Raw genomic sequence first — 26,794 nt, forward strand, 5'->3', positions numbered from 1 at the left:
TCCTGTGCATCCTCTCATATTTCGTCTCAGTAGTTCCCTCAGCTCCTGTCGTTTAAGATGATAGCATGCCAAAATTTCCATTCTTTGTGCACATAACTACACGTCTTAGGGGAGGATGCAAAAATCTCCAAATTACCTTAAAAAAAAAAGAATAGATAAAAAGCTGACTGGCTGGGTGCCTTGTTCCCCAGCTGAGGTTGGATCTGCTTTTTCTCAGTTCTCTTAGGGGCTTTTACTTTGACTGGACTTAATGGTTGTTTTTAACATGCCTTTCAATACATGATATATTGTCCCATCATAGTAAGTAGGCCTCTGGCTTTCGTAATTTATTGCCTTTCATTTTATAGGCAGAAATCAGAACTAACTCAACAAAGAGCAGTAACATTTTAAGAACCACATGCCCTCAAAGCCTCGCCTGGCTACCTGTGCGCCTGTGTTTGTGCAATGCTGTACTTATCACTACCCCTCCCTTCAAGCGATGAGTGCTTCATGTCCATGTTCTTCCACTCCTCCCAGGGCCAAGAAATCTGATATCAGTGTATATCTCTTTCCTTTCTGCAGGTGCCTCAGGGATTTATCAAGGGGCAAATGGCTTGACCAACTCAGCAGGATTTGGAACCATGCATCAGGTACAAAGTTGTTAGCCATAGATTAGAAGAAGCCCCTTCCTTTTTCTTTTCTTTTTTTTAAACCCTTACCTTCTATCTTAGAGTCAATACTGTGTGTTGGTTCCTAGGCAGAAGAGCGGTAAGGGCTAGGCAATAGGGGTTAGGTGACTTGCCCAGGGTCACACAGCTAAGAAGTGTCTGGGGCCAGATTAAAACCCAGGACCTCCCATCTCCAGCCCTGACTCTCAATCCACTGAAGCCTCCTAGCTTCCCTCAACCCTTTCCTTTTTAAAAAACAAAACTATTAGCTTAAAGTTAGAGCTTCAGTCAAACTGCTAAGTCCAGTCTGATACAAATCATCACCTGGCTTGTTCATTTTTGCATGGATTTGGATATGATTTGGGTCAGTTCTTGCTGTTGGAAACATTAACCACTTTGAGGTTAGCAACATTATTTCCCCTCAATAACTCTAAGAAGTAGGTAGTACCTTTATTATGATCTCCATTTTCCAGATGAAGAAACTGAAACTTTGAGATGTTGTAACTCGTCAGGGGGCAAACAGCTAGTAAGTGTCAGAGGTGAGATTCACACCCTGGTCTCCTGGCTCCAAATTAAGCACTCCTCCCGCTATTAAGCACAACAGATGAATGCAATTAAACCCTGGTACAAGATGGCTTAGCTTGCATTATCAAGCTAATCCCCTCTGTAGTATCAGGCACCCAAGTTGTGTCAACTATGTACCACAGTGGCTAGAGCACCAGGCCTGAAGTCAGGAAGACCAAATGATCTCTAAGGACGTTTACAGCTCTAAAACTGGCAAGACATCAGCAGCTCTCTCAGAACATCACTTTATGTACTCTGTCCATCTAAACTCCATTTATTACTTTGAAGTTCCCCGACCTCACAAATTTAGAACTCAGAATTTAAAAAAAAAAGAATGTTAAACATAAATAATGTTTTTTAAATATATATAAATCAGGGAACAACTAGGTGGCTCAATGGATGGAGAGCTAGCCCTAGAGACAGGTCTCAGACACTTTCTAGCTTTGTGACCCTCAGAAAGTCACTTGACCCCTGTTGCCTAGCCCTTACCATCCTTCTGTCTTAAAACCAATATTTAGTATTGGTTCTAACGTGGAAGGTAAGGTTGTTTTTGTTGGGGTTTTTTTTAAGACAGATATTGTATTAGTTAGAAATTTTGTACCTTTAGACTCCACCTCCCAGAATTCTTTCCCTATCCCAAAATTCCTTTCTCCCTTTTCGTTTACATGCGTCTTTATGTTACTGTTTATAAAGTTCTGAAAATCCCTCCCTCGATCTCTCTTCCACGTGCGTGGCTCGAGTGAGCTCCCTCTTGACTCTAGCCTTTTAGTTTTCCTTTTGCTTCAAGTTAATTTTTAATAAATCTTATTAAATGTAATACTTGGAGTATTTTGAATATTAATTTTTTTCATCTACAGTATAGATCCTTTGGCAAAATGTTACAGAGAATGATGAAGAATGAGCATGAGCAGAATTCCTTATGAAATTCCAATTGTGATCCCCATGTGGAATAATATGGGAGAATATGTACTGCCTCTCTTGTTAGAGAAGTGTCCAAGGGTGTTCTATTAATCCCCATCTGTAGAGTCTGGGGATTAGTGAGTGCTGATATTGTAGCTAAAGATAGTTTAAAGGTTTTCATAAGGGCAACAAGCAGCAGTTCCTACTCCCTAGTCCTACTCCTAACACTGTCTTAAGCCCAGATTCTTGGTGGCTCACTCTAGATTTTCCAATGTAGATCAAACTCATAATTAAACAAAAAATATCACTCAATTGCTTTGTCCCATTATGTCCTAATAGTTCCTCAATAAATCTTCTCCCCCTAAATCTCTGAAAAATGAAAAATAAAAATAAAAAACCTAGATCCTTGACAAGCAAAATGAATTGCCTGATGGGATAGCAGATCGTAGATTTTTCTGGGGACTTCACACAGAAGCTAGGTTGCTTGCCGCATGTCAGGGGTGTGATATGAGAAGCTTACAAAGACTGTGCAAAGGGAACTTTGAGCTCACTTTCAAATCTTTGATTATACAACTTTCTCTCATCCTCTCTCTCCATGATACCAAACCATGACTCATGGCTGGGACTAAGGGCAAAGGGAGGGTAAGAAATGACATCTTGTTTCCTACCTTTGTCTTTTTTTTTTAGGAATATCCTTCATACCCAGGCTTCCCTCAGAGCCAATACTCACAGTATTACAGCTCTTCCTACAATTCTCCATATGTGTCTGCCAACAGCATCAGCCCTTCGTCCCTCTCCACATCCACATATGCACTTCAGGAGTCCTCGCACAATATTACCAGTCAGAGCTCAGAGTCCCTTGCTGGTAAGTTTACTGAATCATAAAAAGGAAAAATATGGATGATAGGATCATAGCTTTAGAGCTAGAGGGCACCTTAAAGATCAGCAGCTTTAACCCTCCTATTTTACAGATAAGAAAACCAAGAGAAGTTAAGTCACTAAGCCCAGGGGAACATAGCCAGTATATGATGCGATCTGACCAACTCTTCCTGATTGCAAACCCATTACACCAAACTACCTCTTAGTGGGTATTTAGTAGACTTCTGTAGCTGCCCATGGCACTGTGCTTGGCCTGACAGGGTAAAAGAGATGCAGGGACTACCCTCAATGCTAAAACTAAAATGGGAATTTAGAATCTAGAACTGATTTGAATTTGAAAATAAAAACATCTTGATTCTGTTTTCTTTCTTGTTCAGTCATTCAGTCATGTCTAACTCTTCATGACTCTGTGGACCAGTATTGTCAATGAGATTTTCTTGAAAAAGATACCGGAGTGGTTGCCATTTTCTTCTCCCTTCCCATTTCCCTTAGCGTTCATTCATTTGTTAAACAAATTTCTGGCCACTTCCTGCTTATCTCATAGGGTTTGTAGGAGGATGAAATAAATTTGTATTAACACCTATTGTGTGCAAAGCCTTGGGTTCCATGCGGTAGGGGATCAGAAAAAGTGGTACAAAGATGAATAAAGTATAACTTCTGGGGACTAACACACACAAAACCCACACTATATAGTAAGTGCATCCATCAGAGGCAAGAAAAAAACAGTGTATTCTAATAACTAGCATTTATGTAGTGCTTAAAAGTTTGCAAAGCCTTTATATACAGTGTCTCATTTGAGCTGGATACTGCCTTCCTCATAGAATTCTTAGGAGGAAAAGACTTTGCAAGTATTTAAAGCAAATGTGAGCATTTGTTCTTATCTTTGTTGACTATGAGAATTAGGGAAATCATCCTGGAGGAGGTGTTAGTTTAGCTGAGCTTTGATGGATAGGTAGGTTTGCAGCAAGCAGAAATGTGGGGAAATGGTAAAGAAGGAGAAAAGCACAAGTATGAAACAGCAAATAGTCTGCTTTGGTTGAAATGTAAGAATATATATATATATAAAAGAAAGTAGTAAGAAACAAAATTGGGAAGGTGTGATTAAAGTAGGATTCTAACATTATAAGAGGTCAGACGTAGAATAATTAAATTAAGTTAGATTGTGTAATCATTTTATTCAGCCTACTCATAAGTAATTGATATTTCCCCAACTCTCCTGTCTTTATTTCTCTTGACAGTGTCTTGTAGTATTTATGGAGTTCTTGTGAATATCTTGGTCAGTAGACTCAAGTATTTTATAGATTCCATAGTTATTTTGGTAGAATTTCTCTTTCTATAGCTTCATGTTTTAGGAGTACAAAAATGTGATTAATATTTTACAGAGTGGGAGAGGACAGCTAGGTGGACAGTAGATAGAACCCTATTATGAGTTCAAATCTGGCCTCAGACTAGCTGTATGACCCTGGGCAATTCACTTAATCCTGTTTTCTCAGTTTCCTCATCTATAGAATGTTTGGAAAAGGAAATAGCAAACCAGTCCAGTATCTTTGCCAAGAAAACCCTAAACAAGTTCATGAAGTATGATTGAACCACCAAAAAAAACAAACAGGAAAAACCTTTAGAAAGTTAAGAAAGAAAAATAGACAAAAAAAGACCACTTTTCAAGTAACTTTTTGAATTTATAATATACATTTTTAAGCAAGCTATACATAGTAGAGTTTGCATTTCACATATAATACTCTTTCTGTCCTGCCTAAATAAATGGAAATCTGCTATTTTTTTGTTAATTAATAAAAAATAAATTGTTTTAAACCTTTAGGAATTTTTATGATGATATCACAAAAACCCATTCTAATTATCTTATGGGTTGCCATCTATCCGACGTTTCATAGATGGCTTTTCCTATATGCCCTCTTTTCAAGGAAACCCTCCATCTGCAAACCTGAACCTATCAATTAGATTATTTGCATGTTCACAAATGTCTTCTTCATTTAAATGCTAAGCTCCTATAATATAATTAAGTTTTTTAAATCAAAACTTTCCTCTACCGTGTAGGGAGAAAAATGCTTTAAAATTGCTATCTATTTAATGAAATGATGGTTGCCAGAAATAAGTACTTTGATCTCCTTCAAAGCAAACAGCTCTGTAAAAAAATGTTATACAATCAACACTGAGTAATTTTTGGTTGCCTGTCTCCTTGGGACCTTCAGAGTAATTCCAAGGTTCTCTGTCGCACCATATGTTTACCACTAACATAATAATGTTCAATTCATTCCCTTCTCTGAATTCCTATAACATTTCTAGACTCAATAATACAATCTAGCACTCATTTGATTATATGCCATCTTGTACTGTTTAGCTCCATAAGATGGAAAGCTCCTTGAGGACAATGATGATCCCTCTCTCTGCTTCCTCCCCATCTTCACACACACACACACACCCCTACTTGTTTTATATCCCACGACACCTGGTCTGATGGCAGGCCCTTAATATTCCCTCAGCAATTTGATGGACAGGTACTATAGATCACCTCTAAGATCTGCTTCCTTCCTGGGCGTCTTAGTGGCTTTGGGAAATTGATTCTGTCTTCCACTTTTACCATCAGCAAGAGTGATTTTACCTTTCTCATAGGAGCGATGAGAGAACCAGTGGTTTATGAGGTCTTTTGAATACCGTATAAACTGACTCATTCATGAATTTCATTTCTGAATGGGGTTGAAGCCTGGTACAACAGAATAAAGAAATAGTTTGCCTGTGGTCAAAAAAGTATTATTAATATTAATAAAAGTTGTATCTTTGCATATCCCTTAAATATAATCAGTATGATATTCCTTACATTTATATAGAATGTTAGAATTTACAAAGCTGTCTCAGATACATTCTTATTTGATCCTTGAAGTAGCTTGAGATATATAAAACAAATATTATCACCATCTCTTTACAGACGAGGGAACTGAGGCTTAACAAGGTTAGATTGCTTGCCTCAGGTCACCTGGCTAGTCAATAGCAGATCTTGAGTCCAGAATATTTTGACTTTTAGTTCAATGCTTTAAAATTTCAAATTTTCAAAGTTGTTTCCTCATTTGCAAGTTTCAATTTCCTTGCACATTCCATAGTTCAAGAAAGCTGAATATTCATTGGCCACTCAACTTTCTGTATTTTAAGTCTCTCAAAAAAAATTTTTTTTTTCAGAAAGTGGGGGAAAAAACTAGGAAATCAATGAGAAAAGAATCATCAATTAGCATTCTACTCCCAATCCTGTATTTTATAAGCCTCAAGCCTTGGTCATAAAGGTACATAAGAATGTGACTTAACTAGGAAGGACCTCCTTATTTACTATCAAAAGCCCAGCATATTGGAAGAGAACAATGTTTCTTTGATGAGCTTTTCTTAATTGCCTTCCTCTGTTTCCCATTTACCCTTTATTGTGTGACACCAAGATAAGTGGGTAGGATGGTTTTTTACCATATGTCTAACCTAACAAGTATATATAAAATCTAGTCATATAAATAATTGTCAGTTAAAACTGAGATTTTTTTGCTTCTTTAGTCCTGATGTCTGTCCATTTTAACACATACATACACACACATTGAATTAATGTCTCCTAGAAATTTCTCATAAAAAGCTCCAACACTTTTGAAATTGTCCAATATCTCCTTGAATAGTTAGTTTTGAAATTCTGAAGGCTCAAGTGGTTTATAGTGTTACTGAGAGATCATTGTCCTTCCATTTACTGCTTCTTTTAAATAAAATATTCAGATGTTATTCCTCCCTTCTCTGCTGTAGTTGTCTTTGGCATGTGATAACATTTATATAAAATACCACACAATTTGCAGCTGATTGCAGCATACTTTGATTGGATGGTCTGCTGATCCTTAGAGTACAAAACCTGAACATCTGACATTACTCAAAACTAATATTGGGGGGGGGGGTTAAGTATGATCACAAAATCTGTAAAAGGAGTTGGTGGATTTTCTTGTTTCAATTCCACAAACATTTATTAAATATATACCATGTGCAAAATACTGTGTAAGGCACAACAGGGAATGCAAAAATTAAACAGCCTCTGTCCTCAAGTGTCATAGGGAGATAAGACACATACACACCAAACACATACACACAGTAATAGAAAATAGTAAACCGTAAATGCCTAAGGGAGGTACAAACCCAAAGCTCCAGGTCAGGATCAGAGGAAGGAAGGGTCATTTCTGTGACCTTCAGGCATGCCCTCATTTTAAGGAAAGTCTCAGGAAAGGCTTCATAGATGACTAGATTTTCTTCTGGGTCTGGAAGAATTTTCAGCAGGTGTAATTTGGTTGAGATGGGGTAGGGGAAAGGAGAAGAAGGTAATGGTTCTAGAGATAATGATGTGAGCAAAAGCAGGAGCATGGAAAGTAAGGGGCTTAGATGGGGAACAACTAGTAATCTAGTTTGGCACAAGAAAGAGTATTACTATAAAAGAAGTCTAAAAGTGTATAAAGTAGATTAATTCAAGGTTGTAGAGGACCATACATGTCAGGCTAAAGAATTTAAACTGCTCTCCAGAACTTGGGCAATTCAGAGAAAGATGATTTCAGAAAGGAGCCTCTTGAGAAGTTTATTCAAGCATATGGCTGAAAGATTACAGATGGTAAAAATGAATGAATGGGAGGGAACTAGGTTACTTGGTAGATAGAGAGCCAGGCCTGGGTTCAAATGTGACCTCAGACACTTTCTAGCTGCATGGCTCTGGGCAAGTCATTTAACCCCAATTGCCTAACCCTTGCCCTTCTGTCTTAGAGTTGTTATTAAGGCAAAAGGTAAGGGGGTTTTCTTTAAATTGAATGAATGAGTGAATGGAATGCCAAGTGCCACAAAAAGAAAAAGCTAGTTCCTGCTCCTAAAGGAGCTCAAACTCCTAACTAGAAGAGACAACATTAGGAAAGTCATCAATAAGGATGTTGGAAAGGCACATAAGTCCTAAAGGTGCTGCAGTGGGACAGCTATACAGAAGCACTGAGTAAGGTTCAAAGTGGCTCATGAGAGCTGATTGTTAAATTTTCAATATGGCCAGTTAAACCTCAGAAAGCAACAAACTCTACAAATCAGATCTTAATTTATTTTTTTGTTGACTGTCAAAACTTAAGAAAGTGATGGAGAAAATGTTAGTAATCCAGATTAAACTAAAAGTATGTGATACATACTTTTTTTCAGAGATCTACTTGTTCTGAATATTTATCGTCATACCCCTGGGCAGACTGCAAGGCCTGGTGGTCTTTAGGCTACATTAATGGTGGGAATTAAAAATATAGTCATATGAATAGTCTACCATTATGTTGAGTGCTACCAAGAAAGTTTTACTGGAATAGATTTAGTAGGGCCAACCTATAGTTTGATTCACAAAATTTGATGTTCTTTTCAGTCCACCTAAATGTCTAAATCTTCCATATATCTAATAGATGAGCCTTCACCTGACCCTATCATTCTCTCAAGCTGTTATCATCCTGAATCTTTTCTCCCTTTCAGTCAAACTCCCAGAAAAAGTTATCTGCTCTCCATGCTTTTATTTTCTCTTTGCCACTCACTTCTGAGTCCCCAGAAGTCTGGCTTCTGTCCCCATCACTTGCCTCAAATTGCTCTCTGCAAAATCAAGAGTTTCAAAGGTTTCTCCAAGGCCAAATGATAAGTCAAAGCTCCTCTAGAGTTTGCTCCTTGTATAGTCCCTCTTCATCTCTCACTTCCTCTGCCATCCATTCAAATTATAATTCTTTTACTATCACTTGCTTTAAAAGTTTCCTCCTTTTACTACTTACTTTCCTACTTACTTTACTTTTACTTTAGCCTCCCAAGGGCTTCCCAACCATTTGGAATCTGGCCTCTAATGCTGCAACTCCACTGAAACCATTCTTTGCAAGGTTAGAATGACTTTTTTATCTGTTTAAACAGAAAACCTGTTCACAGGCCTCATCCTTCTCATTCGTCCTCCAACTTTTTACAGTGTTGGACACCCCCACCTCCTCCCTCCACCTCTGCAATTCTCTTCCCTTATGCTTTCTCCTGGTTCTCATCCAACCAGTCTGATTACTCCTTCTCAGTTTCTTTTGCTGGGTCATCTCTCTCCCACCCCCTAAGTATAGCTACTCCCCCAAGACTTCGTCCTGTGCCTTCAGAATTCTCTTCTCTCTTTACACTCTTGGTGATCTCATCAGTCCCTTGGGTGTAATTATCTCTACACAGATGATGCCTCAAACTGTATTTGCAGCTGTCACCTCTCTCCAGAACTCTTCTCCTGCATCACCAGCTGACTGCTAGATATCTCTCTCTACCTGTATATCCCAACATATTCATAATAAAAGATTCTCTTCCCTCATTAGATTTGCCCTTCTTCAAAGGGGATTCGTATTTATATCAAGAGGCCCAATCTTTCCAGCCACCCAATCCAGTCACAATCCAAATGTCATCCTTGATTTATCTTTTCCTTCACCCTCCTCCCTCCCTGCATGCCCATATCCAATAAGTTATTAAGTCTTGTTACTTTTGCTTCCACCACATGCTAACTACATCACTTCTCCTTACACAGCCTTGGGTAAGGCCCACATTACTTCGCACCTGAACTATTACTATAGTTTCTCTCTTCCAGTCTTCCCCATTGTCTGTCTTCCACAAAGATGCCAAATAATCTTCCTCAAAAAAAAGAAAAAAGATTTTTAAAAAACTGTTCAAACAACTTTCTATAGCTCCCCATTGTATCTAGCATAGATTACAAACCAATCACTGACATTTAAAAACCCTCTAAAATCTCTCATTCTAGATTTATTTTATGTTATTCTAGAATTACTAGCCAAACTCATCTACTAAACTGTATTTCTTGAACGTGATGTGCCTTCTTCCCTTTGCACAAGTCTGGAAAGCTTGTGCATCCTCACTTTCTGCCTCTTTGAATCTTTATCTTCCTCAACTCAGATATCACGTATACTGCAAAGCTTTTCTTGGTTCCCTCTTATCCCCTGGCAGTCAGTATTCTCTTCAGCCTTAAATTGCCTTATCTTTTTTATGTGAATTTTTATGAACCTCCAACTAAAATTTAAAATCTTCTTGAATTATTTAAGTGTATTCTTCTGAGAAGCGATCCATAAACTTCACCAGACTGCCAAAGGGGATCTATTATACAAAAAAAAAAAAGGTTAAGAACCCCTCTTCTAGTAGGAGATAAGTTCTTGGACACCAAGAACTCCTCCTTCATTTTGTCTCTGTATCCCTAGCATGATTGCCTGGCACACATTAGGTACTTAACGTGGTAGGCATTCCCATTGCTGCTCATTAGATTATAAGATTGTAAGCAAGGTCTGTTTTGAAACAACCTTTGTCCTTAGTTACTCTGTTCGTTTCAATGATCCACAGCAGTTCCAAAGGATTTACAATGAAAAATTCTGTCCACCTCCAGAAAGAGAACTAATGAATTCTGACAGTAAATTAAAGCATCCCTTTTTTTCACTTTCTCTATTTTTTCTTGCTTCTTTTCCTTTTGCAACATGGTTAACATGGAACTATGTTTTGCATGACTTCACATGTATAATGAGTATCATATTGCTTGCCTTCTCAATGAGTGGGAAAGGGGCTGGAGGGAGGGAGAGAATTTGGTGCTCAGAATCTTTAAAAATGAATGCTAAAAATAAATAATCTTAAATAAAATAGAAATCTCTACATAAAAAGAAAAAATCCTTATGCCCTAACACTTAGCACGTGGGTCTTCACATAGTAGAAGCTTAAGAGAAGAAATGACTTTTTGAGACAAAAAACAACTTGAGACTTAAAAAGATGTTTTCCTTTCTCTTGCCTATTGTTGCCCCACCAATAGGAACACTTCTAGGAATTTGAATGCAACTTCCTCCAACCCCATTCTCACCAAATCCAAGTGTTGGAAAATGTTCTTTCCCTTAATTCTATTAAGATAATATGTTGTTTTGATATTTTAAAAGTCAGACTTGAATCCTGGAGAACCTGGATTCAGATGTTGCCTCTGTCACATACCTGCTGAGTGACCCTGAACAAGTCACTTAAACTCTTAGTAGTCTAGACTGTTCTCCAAGAATAAGTTGCATAAAAGGTACTACCTCCATTAGGAGAGGGAACTTTCTCACTTGGGAGTTCCACATAACAACAAAGTCATAGACCTCGTTCCCTATCAGGATCCCTCTCCCTATGAAGTTATAAAATGAAACAAGTTAGGTGTACAGGGGGACAGGAAACTTTAGCTGCAAAGATCTGATAATGTTCTTCCATTCCACTCTGTAATCAGACTGATTCAGCTGGATCAAGTGTCCTAAAGTTGTTTGTTTGGTTTTGTTTTGTTTTTAACTAGAAGGAACCATCAAGCTCTCAACCCCCTCGTTTTACAACTAAAGCCCAGAAAGGTTAAATGCTCATCCAAGGTCACACAGAGAATAAATAGTAGAATTGGGATTCCAACCTCAGACTTTTTATTCCAAATCTAGCATTCTTTCTAACAAAGTCTAGAAAGCCACACGTATTCAGTTTGAGGTAAAGCAGTGACAATGGGAAAGAGAAAGAGACTTTCTGCAAGTTCTGTGACACTCGGGCTTTGGAGAGCTGTTCTTAGCCTCTTAGAAATCTGGAAATATTCCTCATGGAAGCAGTTCCATGAGATAAAACAAATGGCTTACCTCTTGACTTGCCATTTTCCCCTCCTGCAGTGGTGGAATACAGCACGCATAATGGACCTCCAACACCAGCAAAGGACGGAGAGACAGACAGGCAACACCGGGGTTCTGATGGGAAGCTCCGTGGCCGATCAAAACGAAGCAACGACCCCTCCCCTACAGTGGACAATGAGATTGAGGTAACACAGGAGCACTTGCTCTGAATTAGTGAATCTAGTCAAGATCCATTGCCAGTGGGCTGCACTGTTTTGGGGTGTCAGTAGACTTAGATTCTATTCGTGGTCCAAATTCACCAGTGGGTGAATTGATGATCCATTTTCAAGAATGTGGAAGTTGGTAACAAGTGAGAGTAGATGATTGTTTTCAGCATCCATGAAGAACAAGGTGAAAATGAGTTTATGATAAAGAGGAGAGATTTTGGTTGGGCAAAAGGAAGAACTTCTTAACTGTTAGGGATTAAGCATAAGCATAAGCAATGGAGATTGTTATAGCTCTCAACCTGGAGATGTTCAGAAATAAAAGAGAAAACTCTCAGGCTTTTATGGCTTAAACATTTACATGCCTAAAGGAAGGATACTGGAGATATAATAACAATGCCACCGAGAGCTCTCTTCTCAGTATCTCTTGAAGTTCTGTGGCATTAGTATTCTTTTAAGATGCAATCTTTTCTACACAAATTATCCCAAAAATTATTCATACACTGGTCTTTTTCTCCACACGGCATATTGGAATAGCAACACTGTCAGAAATATCAACTTTAAATATAAAGATAATGTCATATGGGAAAGAGAGATTGGGATGGCTAAAGCAAAGGCCAGCTTACGTCCACAATTACTAAGAACAGTTTAGCAAATCCATCAATCCAGGTTCTGTTTATACTTCTTTTGTGAAGGATAACTATTGCCTCATCCAAATATGTCTTTATTATTGGTTTCAACAAATAATATTGACTGAGCCTCAGTTCATGCTATGAAATTCCATTACGTTATTACTGTATAGTAATTTAGAAAACCGAATTTGGATTTGGCATTAAATCGCCCACTCCACCCCCACTATTGTGGGGCAGGGGGAAAGAGGCAACAGCATCTTTGGTCAGGGGAGGGGAAGAAGACAAAGTAGAGATTAGGACATGGTATTGGTCAATCTTGCAGTCCCCAAAGCATTGATCCACTTCTGAGTAGAATTTTTGAAAGCCTTAGTAGGAACAGAGAGATAAGTTAAAGTCAGGTGGATAGAGAGCCAGGTCTACACCCAGGAGGTCCTAGATTCAAAACTAGCCTCAGATACTTCCTAGCTATGTGACCCTGGGCAAGTCTCTAAACCTCCATTGCCTACCCCTTACCACTTTTCTGCCTTGGAACTTGCTTCTAAGTTGGAAGGTAAGGGTTTTTTGTTGGGTTTCTTTTTTAAAGAAGAACAAACAATAGTTATTTTAACCCTATGTATTGAAGGTAAAGAAGATTTATGTATTTTCTTCTACCTTAACTGTTCTTACCAATCCAACTATTTAGTTTTTACTTTTTTTATTTTTTTTTTAATTTTAAACCCTTAACTTCTGTGTATTGAGTTATAGGTGGAAGATTGGTAAGGGTGGGCAATGGGGGTCAAGTGACCTGCCCAGGGTCACACAGCTGGGAAGTGGCTGAGGCCGAATTTGAACCTAGGAGGACCTCCCGTCTCTAGGCCTGGCTCTCAATCCACTGAGCTACCCAGCTGCCCCCCAATCCAACTATTTAGAAGAAATGATGACACTAGTTCTCAGGAAAGAAATTACAAAGAGGAAGAAAAAGATTAAGGAGGAGAGACAGATATGAGAGAAGAAAAAAATATAAGCACAAAAACAGAATGTTAAATTTGGAAGAAATCTTATAGATCACTTTAGCTCTTACAGTTTATTGATGAGGGAGCTAAATCCCAAAAGTGGGAAGTGACTAGTTCAAGATTACATGTAATGAAACAGTCGTTTCCAGATTTAAACCAAGCTTCTCTGACTCTTAACTCCCACGTTCTTTCCGCTCTGCTATAAATCTATCCTATATGGAGTATAAAATAATGATAGTGATTTTATTTTTAAAATATTCTAAAATTCACACGACTCTCAGGTTAAGCTTGACTATTTTTATTGTCAGAAATCATTGAAGATTTATGATCCTTCATATTCAAATTCTAGGCCCCACTTCTGCCATTATCTTACTACATGCTCTTGAGGAAGTCACCTCTCCCCCTTTAGGCTTCAGTTTTTCTCATCAATAAAATGAGGATGTTAAACGGATGATCTCCAAGATCCCTTCTAGCTCCATCATGCCATGGGTATAATTTCTAACTCTATAAAATCTAGATGCTGACTTTTTCCTCTTCCCCAACTAGATGCCACATTGTTCTGGACTTTTCACACTTGGCATTGGCAGTTAAAACAAACAAGGGGGCAACTGGGTGGCTCAGTGAATTAAGAGCCAAGCCTAGTGATGAGAGGTCCTAGGTTCAAATCTAGCCTCAAATAACTTCCTAACTGTGTGACCCTGGGTAAGTCACTTAATCCCCATTGCCTAGCACTTACTACTCTTCTACCTTGGAAACAATACACAGTATTGATTCTAAGATGGAAGGTAAGGGTTAAAAACAAAAAACAACAACAACACCAGTTTCCAGAGAGTTTAGAACAGGTACCATCTTTATCCTCTGAATGGATGAATTACTGATTCATTCCCATAGTTCTTACTGGTGGTTTATTGTTGTATTGGGTACCTCCTCTTATGGACTTTTCTTTTCCTTTTGGGGAACAGAGAGTGCAGGGATATGTTGGATAGCCTAGAAAAATAAAGGTTGGCCAGTGTGACCCACTGACCTCTTGATGTTTTGAACTATTTATGTAATGAGGTGGAGTAAATGTTTTGTAAGTTATTGCAAACTCTTAAAGACTTCTTCCTCCCAGTAGAATTAATTCCTATAAACATGAAGATGTGAGCCAATTTGTCTCCATTTGCTTAATTTCTTTCATCACAGCGTGTGTTCGTGTGGGACTTGGATGAGACGATAATTATTTTTCATTCCTTGCTCACGGGAACTTTTGCATCCCGATATGGAAAGGTAAGTCTATTCATCTTCTTTTTCAATATTACCATTTGTCCAGCCAAATTGCTCTGAGAACTGTGGGGGCAGTTATATATGGCAGCTTCTCAGACAGATGCTGTCTATTCTGGTCAGAACAAATTCTTTAAAAAAATCCTCTGGAATTTCCCTCAAACATATGAAAATTAAATTAGTTTGCTTTCCTATTGTCTCCATCTCCTTTTCTTTAAAAGTTTGTATGTCATTCATCTCTTGCTCCAAAGTACAGAGAGCTGTTATTCTTTAGCTGTCTTTCTCCAGGAAGAAATAGGGTGACTTTGTAGCCAAAAAGAAGTAATCTTAGCTTGAAGAATGTAATATACTTTCTAGTTGACCGTTGTTTACCCAAAGAGTCTCAAACAAATGAGCTTCCTTTTCCTTCTATATTTTTTAAACCTTTACCTTCCATCTTAGAATCAATTTGTATTCCAAGGCAGAAGAACAATAAGGGTTAGGCACTAGGTGTTAAGTGACTTGCCCAGGGTCACACAGCTAGGAAGTGTCTGAGGCCAGATTTGGACCTATGACCTCCCATTTCTAGGCCTGGCTTTCAATCCACAGGGCCACCTTTTTGCCCGCTCCTTCTATATTTTTGGAAAGAAGGAGAAAGAAATGTTGGCGTGTAAATATTTTCACAACAGTTTTACAGATACATTATCCATAACTCGTTCAGAAAAAACATCTAATTAGAAATCTGGATGAGCACCATATCCCCCCCCCCAAAAAAAAAAGAATACCTAGAGGATCATGAAAAAAAATTGAAGTAGACTTAATAATGCAAAATATATTTGGTAGTTAAGAAACCCTACAATGGCAGGTTCTTTTGGTTAGGACCATAGATTTTATTTAAACTGAATAATGGCTGAACAAACATCTGTCCTCTTTATAGAAGGGAGGGAATGAGGGAAGGACAATGCTGTTATCGTCTTATTAGAGGTGGGTGACCTGTTTGGCAGCTGTTTCCACACATGGGTTAGAAAATCGTAGCTTCATCAGAAACTGGAAAATAATCCTGTTTCTGTTTAGAGAACAGAAATATGATTTGACATCATCTCATAGCTTTTGCAGCTGGACATGTTTTACGAGGGTCCTAACAAGCTGGATGTGTAATTAGCAAGATAGATTTATTGTCTGCCATTTTGTTGTAAAGGATATAAAAATGGTGTTGGTGGTGCAGAAATCTGTTGCAGAGTTGGAATTCTGTTAATATGTCTAGCAGTGCCTCCTGGAAATCCAGTACGACGGTCTGAACCGTGCTCTGCTCAGGTGAGAATCTAACTTGGCTGAAAACAATGGCATTCTACAGCAGATGGACAGCAGCATGTGCCAAGTGTAGAAAAGAGCGTAATGGAAAAGATCACTGAAACCTAGGTAGGGGTCCAGAAGGCCTTGTTTTTAGTGCTAACTGCCACTCACTTATTGTGAGTCCTTTGGCAAATTGCTGGACCTCCATTCCCTTGTTGTTTTTGTTTAGTCAGTTAGTTGTGTCCGATTTATAGTGACAACATTTGGAGTTTTTCTTAGCAGATATGGGAGTGGTTTACCATTTCCTTCTCCAGGTCATTTTACAAACTGAGGCAAACAAGGTTAAGTGACTTGCCCAGGGACATACATCTAATAAGTGTCTGAAGCCGGATTTGAACTCAAGTCCTCTTGACTACAGAGCCAGATTTCTATCCACTGAGCCACCTAGCTGCCCCTCCATTCACTTACTAAGAGATTATACTAGATGAACTCTAATCTTCCACCTCCAACATTTAATCACTTTTGTGGAATGAATCAATCACTCAACAAGCCTTTATTAAACACCTACTATGTGCCAGGCACTGGGGCTACAACTATTAAAATCAAACAGCTACTATTTCAGGGAAAAGAAATCTAGGAAGCTCCGCTTCACTAACTCTGGACATCCCATGTCTTCCCTGAGCAGTCTGACTCAGATCCCATTGCCCTGAAGCCAAGCCTAACAATATGTGCTCACAGCAACCTCTTCCTCCTCTGAACTGCTATCTTTACAACACAGTAGGCAATTAATCATCGACCGCCTCGTAGCATTGATAATTTTTTACTGTGTATGTGTCTTTATCTCTTCAACTGGATTGTAAGCCCCTTCAGGGCAATCAATGCTTGCTGTTTGATTGATTGAAGATATATGCTGAAGTGGCAAGTAATGAAGAATTACAAAAAGGGCTGAGTCCTCAAGGGACAACTATGAGATATTCTTGGATCTGTCTTTGGCTCCCATTAGGAGATTCTGCTTTTCCACTCCCTCATTAGCTTCTGCAAGATGAAGAGTAGGCTTTGGGGCCATTTGTAGTCTCCTGAATGAAAAGTGCTTGTGAATCTATTTCTGACATTTTATGGTCATGGATCTCACCCTTGGAGGTCTTCCAAATCCCTGGACTGTGAGTTCACGATCTGTTTGGAATCTTAGCCATGACTTACTCTGAGTCTCAAGTACTCAGTCTACCCACTTGGCCATATGATATGGTCAGTGAGCTTTGCTGGTGACCCTGACTGCTACTGTGGCTACAGATTCTTGAAATGGTCGGTACAAGAATAGATGACTAACTCTCTGGCACCTTGTATCGTTGCAGTTCAGATTCTGAGTTTTAAATACAGACCTAGATAATGGCTTTGTCTCCCACTTACATGCACCTTAGTATCAAGGGCATCTTAGCCCTGAATGCAAGGGGAAAGACAAAATGGCCCTAGACTTCTATTTCTGGTTCATCAAATCAGCTATTAGAAGGAACATCAGTTTGTAGCATCATGGAGTCACAAAACTTTAGAGCCACAAGAAACCTTTTAGAAACCATCCAGTGTAACTCCCTCATTTTTTAGAGAAGGAAATTAATGCCTAGGGATAGGAAGTGACCCATTTAGTAAATAACAAAACTGGGATTAGAACTCTGGTCTCCTAAGTCTCATTTCATTGGTTAGGTTGGGTTTTGTTTGTTTGTTTTTAAGGTTGCCTCCAACTGTACTTCATTGAGGTCCCTATTGTTGTCCATTAGATTGTAAGCCCCTTGAGGGTAAGCACTGTTTGGGGCCTCTTTTGTATAACACAATGCCTGGCATGTACTAAGTGTGTACTAATTAGTTGCTGATTGAGATTGGTGGGGTTGGAGGAACATGGGGAGGAGTCAAGTCCTGTGATTTCCCTGATACAAAAGAGAAAACACCCTCTGCTAGTATACTTTTGCAGCTGTTCTGTATCTGAATAGTCTTAGTAAATTATCTGAAACACTGAGAAATAAGTGCCTTACCCAGGTTATACCAGCAGTGTATGTCAAAGATGGAACTTGACTCCAAAACCAGTTTTATATCCTTTATATCACCCAAACTCTCTGTTGTTCTCTGTTGTTGAGATTACTCTATGTTACCTTTAAAAAATTTTATGAAATTATAATTTTTTATTGTGTATATCTTGTTTTTCTTTATAAACATGTAACTTTCAAAGCTGACCAACTTACTGAGAATTCCTTCTGTCCTCTTTGGTACATTTATTTTTTTTATTATTATAATTTATTTATCAATTGTATGCAATAAGTTTCCACATAAGTTTTCTAGAATTATATGATCCAGAGTGTACCTTTCCCTTCCTTCCCTCCCCACCTCCTGGAGCTAGCAAGCAATTCTATGTGGATTATACATGTATTATTAGGCACAACATATTTCCATATTTTATATTTTTGTAAGTGAATAATCTTATAAAACCAAAACCCAAATAGACAAGTGAAAAACATGTTACCATTTTTGCTAGGGTAGCTAGGTAGAGTCCTGATTCATCTTCTCCAATTCAAATCCAGCCTACTAGCTGTGTAGCCCTGGGCAAGTCACTTAACCCCTGATTGCTTTAGCCCCTGTCACTCATCTGACACAGAATTGATACTAAGACAAAAGGTAAGAGTTAAAAAAAACTAAACTGAATTGGAGGATAGGAGATCAGGGTTCTCATTCTGGTCCTACTCATTACTAGCTGTCTGAATTTGACATGTCTTTTCTCCTTTCTAGATCTTCAGATTTTTCTCTAATCCCAGCAGAAAGGAATGGGATTTAGATAGTCTTTAAAGTCCGTTCCAACTCTTAACATTTTGTTCCATACTTAGGAGTCTTTTCATCTCTGGCAGTTTTTCTCATCTATAAAAGTTGTTCTTTGTAATATGGTATTTCAATTATCAGTCAAACATTATTTTAATCCTTTCCTTTCATCCTAGAATCATATATTGGTTTCAGAGCCAAGAAGTGATAGGGGATAGGGTTAAGTGACTTGCCTACAGTCACACATCTAGGAAATGTCTATGGCATTTGTCAAGTTCTTACTATGTTCCAGGTATTGCACTGAGTGTTGAAGATAAAAAGATAGAAAGCAATCCCTGCCCTCATGGAGATGCAAAAAAACATTTATACAAGATATATACAGGGTAAATTGGAGGTAATCTCAGAGCAGAGCCAGTTAACGTTAAGGGGAAATCAAGAAAGACTTCCTACAGACTAGACTGGTGGGTTTTAGCTGAGTCTTGGAAGAAAGGTGGGGAAGCAGAAGATATAGGTGAGGAGGAGGAAGAGCATTCCCGCGATAGGAAAGAGCCGATGAAAAGAAATGGATCTGGGAAATGGGGATGTCTTTTTTAAGGAACAACAAGGAGGTCCATGTCACTAGATCATAGGGTATGTGGACAAAGTCACAAACACCAACTTCCTTCATCATCTTATTCTTCTATTGCTTATGAACATAAATTTAGCCCAATGATGTCACACATCCAATACCAGGCTCTCTTTCAGTGAGAAGACAACTTGCAAGTTAGTTCCACACATGAGTCCAGGAGACAATTTCAGCCTTTGTGCCTGTGTACTGAAGGGACAGGTGGAAGTCATTTGTTTTCTTCAAGTTTCTTTTTCTTCCACTCTTAAGGAAAGTCGGTGTATGTGCTCATTAGCATCCACAGACCACGGTTAATTGGGATCTGTCACTAAGTCTCTGTGATATGCTAAAGGTGACCAGATGCCCTCAAAGATTCTCCTGCTGCCCAGTGTTTTAGAGGGATGTGGTGGGTCATCGGCTAAGCTATTGAGATTAAAGCAGAATATCGAAGGCTAAATCCTCAGCAAGCCCTCTTAGGACAAATCTATTTTCCTTAGATTTTCTCTCCAACTTCTGTGGTTAAAAAGCTATTTCTCAACCAAGTCTTCAGATCAACAAAACTCCCCTGATGCTTAATGAGTATGGGGGCCCCTTTATCACAAATACATAGCATGGGAGGGAGGGTGGGTCTGTAGAGGCAGGAAATGAAAAGAGAATAACCTCCTCCCCTCATCTCTCAGCAGGAGATCCTTAGTGTAGACTTAGGGGAAGCCTAGCCTCCTTGGGTGTCCACCGAAAATCCTGTGCTCCGCCAGACAAGCCTCAGAACCTGTTCTTCAGGATCCTCTTATGGGGGAAGAGGCAGTTTATTTACTCTGGAAAGAATTTTTGGAAACCTGTTGCCCTGCCTGAGGATCCAGTCCACAGAGCTGGGGCTTAGAATGTCTCTCCACCACCTCTTCACCCCAGCTTTCTTGTCAGAGTGACTTTAGATAGAAGGAAGGAAGGAAGAAAAGGAAGACGGAAGGATGGATTAGTTAGGCATCTGCTATGCACTAGGCACTATGCTGAATGCTTTACTATTATTCAATCCTTGTGCCAATCCTGGGAGATAACGTACTATTATTGTCCCATTTTACTTATGAGGAAACTGAGGCAGGAAGAGGTAAAGTAGTGTCTGAGGCTGTGTTTGAACTCGGGTTTTCTAACTCCATGTCCAGCACTCTATACATTGTGCCCCCTGGCTGTCCCATAGCACAAGGAACAGAACAGTTTCAGTGAGAACAACAATAGACATGGAGAGATGGGTCAGAATCCTTAAGCTCTGTCACATATTTAGCAGTAAGAGGTTGAACAAATCAACTCACCTGTCAGAGCCTTAATTTCCCCATCTGCAAAATGGGAATCCTTTCCCCGACTGACCTTGGAGAGTTATTGTGAAGGAAGTACTTCCCAAACAATGAGTGCAGTAGGAATGTAGGCTTCTTGTTTGTGCTACTCTTTGAGAGGGGGAAAGGAGGACTGATAATAGACATAAGATAAAGTCCTGCCCTTTAGGGGCTTTTAATCTAGTTAAAATCTAGTTTGGAAACTAAAACGTGTACAGAAAAAGTAAAGGAATTCAATACACTCTGTGGTGAATGGCAGAAGGAGGTGTAATAATAGCTTATATTTTTTTGTAGCTCTTTTCAAACAACAGCCCTGTGATATCATCCTCTTTTTTCAAAGAAGAAGACTGAGGAAGTGAATTGCCCCAAATCACATAAGAGAGGCAATTATTATTAGGTACCAGAGTTGGATCACAATTCTAGGCTGCCTTCTCCAAGAACAGAGCTCTTGGCTTTTAGAACAGAGAGATCTCGTTATGGTTAGAGTAGAATAGGGAGGCTCCATGGAAAAAGTGGGGCTGGAGCTTGCTCGATAAGCCTTGAGGAACAGACAATCCTTGGCTAGATATCAGATTCAGTTGCACCCGCTTCCCATCATCTCAGTAGGAGAGGAGTTCCAAGACTGACATGTCCAATGTAAGATGTCCATCATGTCAGCTAGCAAGCCAGCTTGAGAGAAACCACTGCCTTTTCAAAAAACAGAGAGGACATTGTTCCACGTCCTCACAACACAGACCAACAACTTGGAAACCTTTTGAGCCTGACATCGATTGCCTGGATTCATTTTCCTTGGGAAAAAAATTTCCTCTAATGCCTAATTTAAATTGAGCTGAACATTTTCCAAAGCTTTGGTCTCCTGAAAGTTCCCTGCCTCCAGCTCATGATTGCTGTCCCCTCTGAGGGAGAAAAAAGGGGCATGGCATGATGGAAAGAAAGCAGAGTCCTGCCATGGGTCATTTGTACCTGTTTGACCTCCGGCAAATCCCTTCTGAATTCTCTGAATATTATTTGGAAAGACTCTTAGAGGTAGCTGCCCGATCTAAACTATACCTGAGCCAGAATCAAGCCTATAAGATCCCAGAAGTCATTCAGCCTCACCCTGAACCCCTTTGGTGTCTGTTCATCTGTAAAATGGGGATGAGAGTAATTGTTCTACTTCCTTCATAGGGTTATGTTGAGTATCAAAATACTCATCTGCCCCCAAAGGCGTTTGTGCCACATGGCAACAAGGTGAAACCTGGGGACAGTCACTGCTACAGGGAAAAATTCTGCCCCAGTTCCTATGTCAGCACCCTGGGGCCAAACCCCACTGCCCAATACTAGTTATGATGCCTCTAACTGGGAAATCCTCTAATTGGAGAATAATAAACTTTGCCCTCAGCTAACAGTATTTCAGTCATCTGTGGGAAAGGGTAGTAATGGGGCAACAGTTGCTTGATTCTACTGTTATAGAGGCATCCTCATGAAGAAGAGGATTTTGTCCTTCTCATTGTATAGAGTAGGGCAGCAAGGAAACACAATGGATAGGGCCCTGGGCTTGGAATCCAAAATACTCATCTTCACGAGTTCAAATCCAGCCTCAAACACTTAATAGTCGTGTGACCCCATACAAGTCACTTAACCCCATTAGCCCATTTTCCTCATCTATAAAATGATCTAGGGAAGGAAATGGCAACCCACTCCAGTATCTTTGCCAGGAAAACCCTAAAATGGGGTTACAAATAACCCCGTCTAAAATGACTGAACAACATTCTATAGAGACAGCAACTAGAATTGAAAGCATTACCTGATATCCATAGAAGAATGAGATTCTTTTCTAATTGTTTGTCTAGTTTTCACAATTGACTGTCAGACAAAGCTTCTCTAATCTGTGTCCCCAGATATGTCTTCCCAAGAGTTTGGTTAAAGGCCAGATATTTTAAAATGTCTTTTTCTGGAAGGGTCAACAAGGATATATGCTTTTCTTTTTATTTTTAGTGGGGAAAGGATTTGTGTGTCTGTTGATACTTTCAAATACTTAATCTTTTCAGTGTTTTGTAATGGCATTGGTGTGTAGCTTTTGATGTTTTTGTCTACAGCATGACTTTTATATATGGGTTACTTTTTCTGCTTGTTTTTTGTTTTTTTATTTTAATTCCTTTCTTGTTTGTGTGCTTATCTTATTTAAGCATTTCCAAATAGAAAGTAGCTTCTCCCTACTTTTTCCCTACTAAGGTATTCTATTTCCTCCTAGAGCATAGTACTAAAGATAAGTCCAGATGTAAAATCTACCTTCTTGAAAACCAATTGAGAGACAAAACAACAACAAAATAAGTTGGAATGAAACAAAGCATTTCTTCTATCAAATAGAAATCAGCTTGAGAGATAATCAAGGACCAAATTTATAACATAAACCTCCAATAAAAAATTCCCCAATGATTGCTTAAATCATAGACTCATAAAATATTGGAACAGTGAGATCATTTAGACCAGTGTTGTCAAACTCAAATAGAATTGGGGCCATTAATCCATACCTAAGGATCACTGTGGGCCATATATTGACTTAGTTTTAAAGTGTAATTATGTTTTATTATTTTTATTTATTTTGTTAAATATTTCCCAATTACATTCTAATCTCATTCAGGCCACACTCAGGAGGGTTGTGGACCATATGTGGCCCATGGGCCTCGTGTTTAACACCTCTGGTCTACTTTAACCTTATTTCTTTTATAGATGAGGAAACAATGGCCAAGAGAAGTCGCTCTGAGAAAGGGCACATAGTAAATAAATGGCAGAGCCAGAACCAGATTCCAGACCACGTAACTCTTGGTCCAGTCCTTTTTCCCAGTACACTGTATGCCGTATTGAAAGATAATTTCCAAATATAAGATGCTGCCTTCAAAAAAATGACCATGTTCCAAGACAATGAGGAGGTCAACAAACATTTCTGGCAATATGTAGGTTCATGGAGGAGGTGATAGGAAAATCAGATGCAGCATTTGGGAACGTGACAAAGAGGAAAACTTGAGCAGCAATAACTCTTAATGATCAGTGGCATTCTGAAAATTTCCCTCAAAGTTGGAAGCTGAGATTGAAGAAGAAGGCATATTAAATAGGTAGCACCCTGGGGTTCAAGCATACTTGCTTTTCAGGAGTTGAGAATAGAGGGTGAATTCCAGAAGACTTAAAAACAACCCATTCCACAAATTCCATTTTTGTTAGAAAACTCCCCTTTTGGGGGAGGGTAGAATAGTAGATTAGTAGAAAGCAGGGATCTGAGTGTTTCTTCTCCTGGCATTGAATCTCCTTCCTCTCTCCAAACTAAGTTCTTCATTTACAAGTTTGAGAGTCATATCTGGATCCAGTCTGGGCTCTACCATGTGTCCCGGGGCAAGTAACTTCACTTTTCTGGATTTCAATTACCTTATTTGTAAGGTCAAGAGTTTAAATTAGATAATCTCTCAAAACCCTTCTAGAACTAAAATTCTGATATTCCAAAGTCATCACTGGCAATAAGTCACCAGAGGTAAAGCAGGAAAAGTGTATTTGTGCTAGGATTGTAGACTTAGAACTAGAAAAGATCACCCTTTAAAATGAGAGGTCAACTGGTGGGGAAACTGAGACCCAGGGAAGTTAAATGATCTGCCCAAAGTAAGGGACCAAGGCAGGATTTGAAATCTGACTTCCAGTTCTTTTCTTTATGTCAGTTACTGCTTCCTGATGCCCAAAGTTACATCTCCCAGTTTCCAGTCCAGTGATCTTTGTAGGGGGTTTGACCTTTTAGCCAGTTAGTCAGGATCAGCCAGTTGATCTGGAAGCCTAATCTGCCTAATCTTAGGATTGGTTTGTACATCCCTTTCCCAAAAGCTCATGGATATTGCTAGTAAATAGACGAATAAAGCATTTATTAAGCACTTACAATGGCAAGGCACTGTGTTAAGTCCTGGGAACACAGATCAAGCAAAAAAAGGAAGCCAGTCTCTGCCCTCAAGGTTAAATTTTAGGAGGGGGAGGGAACAATATATAAAAGAGAACTGAGAGGAGGGGGAACCAGAGGTGGAGAGGTGGTCTGAGGCATCATGGGCTGGTCTGGGTTCAAAGGGAGCATGATGGCTCCTCAAAAGGAGATTGGAGAGAAACCAATCAGAGGAAGGAACTGTAGGGATATGGGCAGCTCAGTACCACAGTGGATAGATCTCCAGACTTGGAGTCTAGAGGAGCAAGGTTCAAATATGGCCCCAGACACATCCTTGCTGAATGATCCTAAGAAAGTCACAGAGTTAACTGTCATGCCCTTGCTTTTCTGTCCTAGAGTTGTTAGTAGAACAGAAAGCAAGGGTTTTTTGTTTGTTGTTGTTTTTTTGTTTTTTTTTGTGTTGTTTTTTTTATAAGAAGAAAAAGTAGCTATTGGGATAGAGGCTTTCTTTACCAGAACATGAAGGCCTCTGAGCCAAAGTCTGGGCCATCATGGGCTGGTCTAGGCTTGGGAGATGATAAATGGAAACAGTCTCCCATCTGGTTTCAGCCATCCTTTCAGAGAGAGGTTTGTCTGGTGTCTCATTCTTCTTCCTGAGGCCAGTAGATAGCAGCCACAGCTGCTGCCACCACCACCACCATCTTAAAACTTTTGTAAAATTAAAGAGTGGATCTTTCCCCCTCAATAAGGTCAGCAATCCAACACAGTAGACATTATATACTATTCAGATATAAGTTTGATCATGTAGACAGTGAGTTGATTTATCACCTTCTCTATTTCACTTCCTACAATCAACTCTTGACTTTCCTATAATCCATTTTGTGAATCACATGTGGCAAAAGTCCAATCTCAAAGCTTATTCTGGCAAAGTCATTCATTATTCACAAAAAAAAATGTCATCTTTGTTATTATAAGTGACAGGCATTTCCATATGGAATACCCTCCTGTAGGGATATGAAATTGCGATGGGTGTCCCATCTATGGATAAATTTTTATAATTAGTCTTAGCAAAACCATTAGAAACATTCACCCATTAGGGAAATTCTTTCGTTATTCAGGAGTCAAATGTAAGATGACTTTTGAGTCATGCACTCTCCCATTACATTTTCCATTAGTAAAGAAGTATTTTAGAATTATCCGGTGATAATAAAAATTATGGAATTTTTATTATCCCTGTGATCCTTTTGTTTCTTTTGTCTTAATTTCTCTTCTCTTCCCCTTTAGAAATCATTTCATCTTAACAAATCTGGTCTACTCATTGTTCTCCTCATCCAGCTTTTATTTTCCCACTTTTACATAGTGTCTCATCTAGAGTATTCTTTCCATTCATATATATAATATATACATACATATATATAAATCCTGCATTTCCTTCAAGACTTAGTCTCCTCCAGCAATCCCTCCCTAATCAGACCAGCCCATCATGATCTTTCTTCTCCTATGAATTTCTGCAGCTCTTATTCTGAACCATTCATCCAACTTTTAGCACCAGATGCCATACATTGCCACCATTTTTTATATGTGCCTTTCTCTCCAACTAGATAGTTTCTCCAAAGCAGAGCACTTTTTTTTTCAGTCAGCCAATAAATGCTTTTTAAGCACCTACTGTGTACCAGGCATTGTTTATTTTACCCACCATGTCCAATCCAACCCCCTGATTTTATAGATGAAGAACCTGTGTTCCAAAGAAGGTCTTATATATGATAGACCCACTCCACAGCCCTGATGGCACAATAAGTATTAGCCCTCGTTCCTATATAGAAAAGCATAGGCATTTCCCTAGGCCAAAATATATACCCTCCATTTCTTGACTCTATGGTTATTTCATGAATGGAACAGGACCAGTGACTGCCTAAGCTATATAATAAGTAGCTGACTTTGGAATTTGGGAAATTTGCCAAATTTATCTTTTCTGAGGAGCTATGCTTGTATATTAAGATGCAAGAAAAACTCTGGTAAAGGAGAACTAAGCTACACCTTTGCTGAGTGCTATTATTAGTTCAACTGCCTGTGCCCCCACTGTTTTTCTCCCCCATTGCCTGATGGGTATATTACCCAAGTCCTTTTCTGAGTCCTTAATCCAGTACCCAACAACATGCCATCAG

The 26,794-nt window shown here is 39.0% G+C and overlaps 1 protein-coding gene across 1 annotated transcript in view; it reads left to right on the top strand.

Moving 5' to 3' along the window:
* The window catches only part of EYA2 (EYA transcriptional coactivator and phosphatase 2), a 167,064-nt gene that overhangs the window by 65,652 nt on the left and 74,618 nt on the right, over positions 1-26,794 (top strand). The window contains exons 5-8 of the mRNA XM_044663808.1: positions 562-629; positions 2,799-2,976; positions 11,684-11,829; positions 14,654-14,737. Coding sequence (XP_044519743.1) covers positions 562-629; positions 2,799-2,976; positions 11,684-11,829; positions 14,654-14,737 — 476 coding nt within the window. The remainder of the gene's footprint in view (positions 1-561; positions 630-2,798; positions 2,977-11,683; positions 11,830-14,653; positions 14,738-26,794) is intronic.

This window comes from Gracilinanus agilis, chromosome 2 (assembly GCF_016433145.1).
Source record: "Gracilinanus agilis isolate LMUSP501 chromosome 2, AgileGrace, whole genome shotgun sequence".
NCBI classification, from domain to species: domain Eukaryota; kingdom Metazoa; phylum Chordata; class Mammalia; order Didelphimorphia; family Didelphidae; genus Gracilinanus; species Gracilinanus agilis.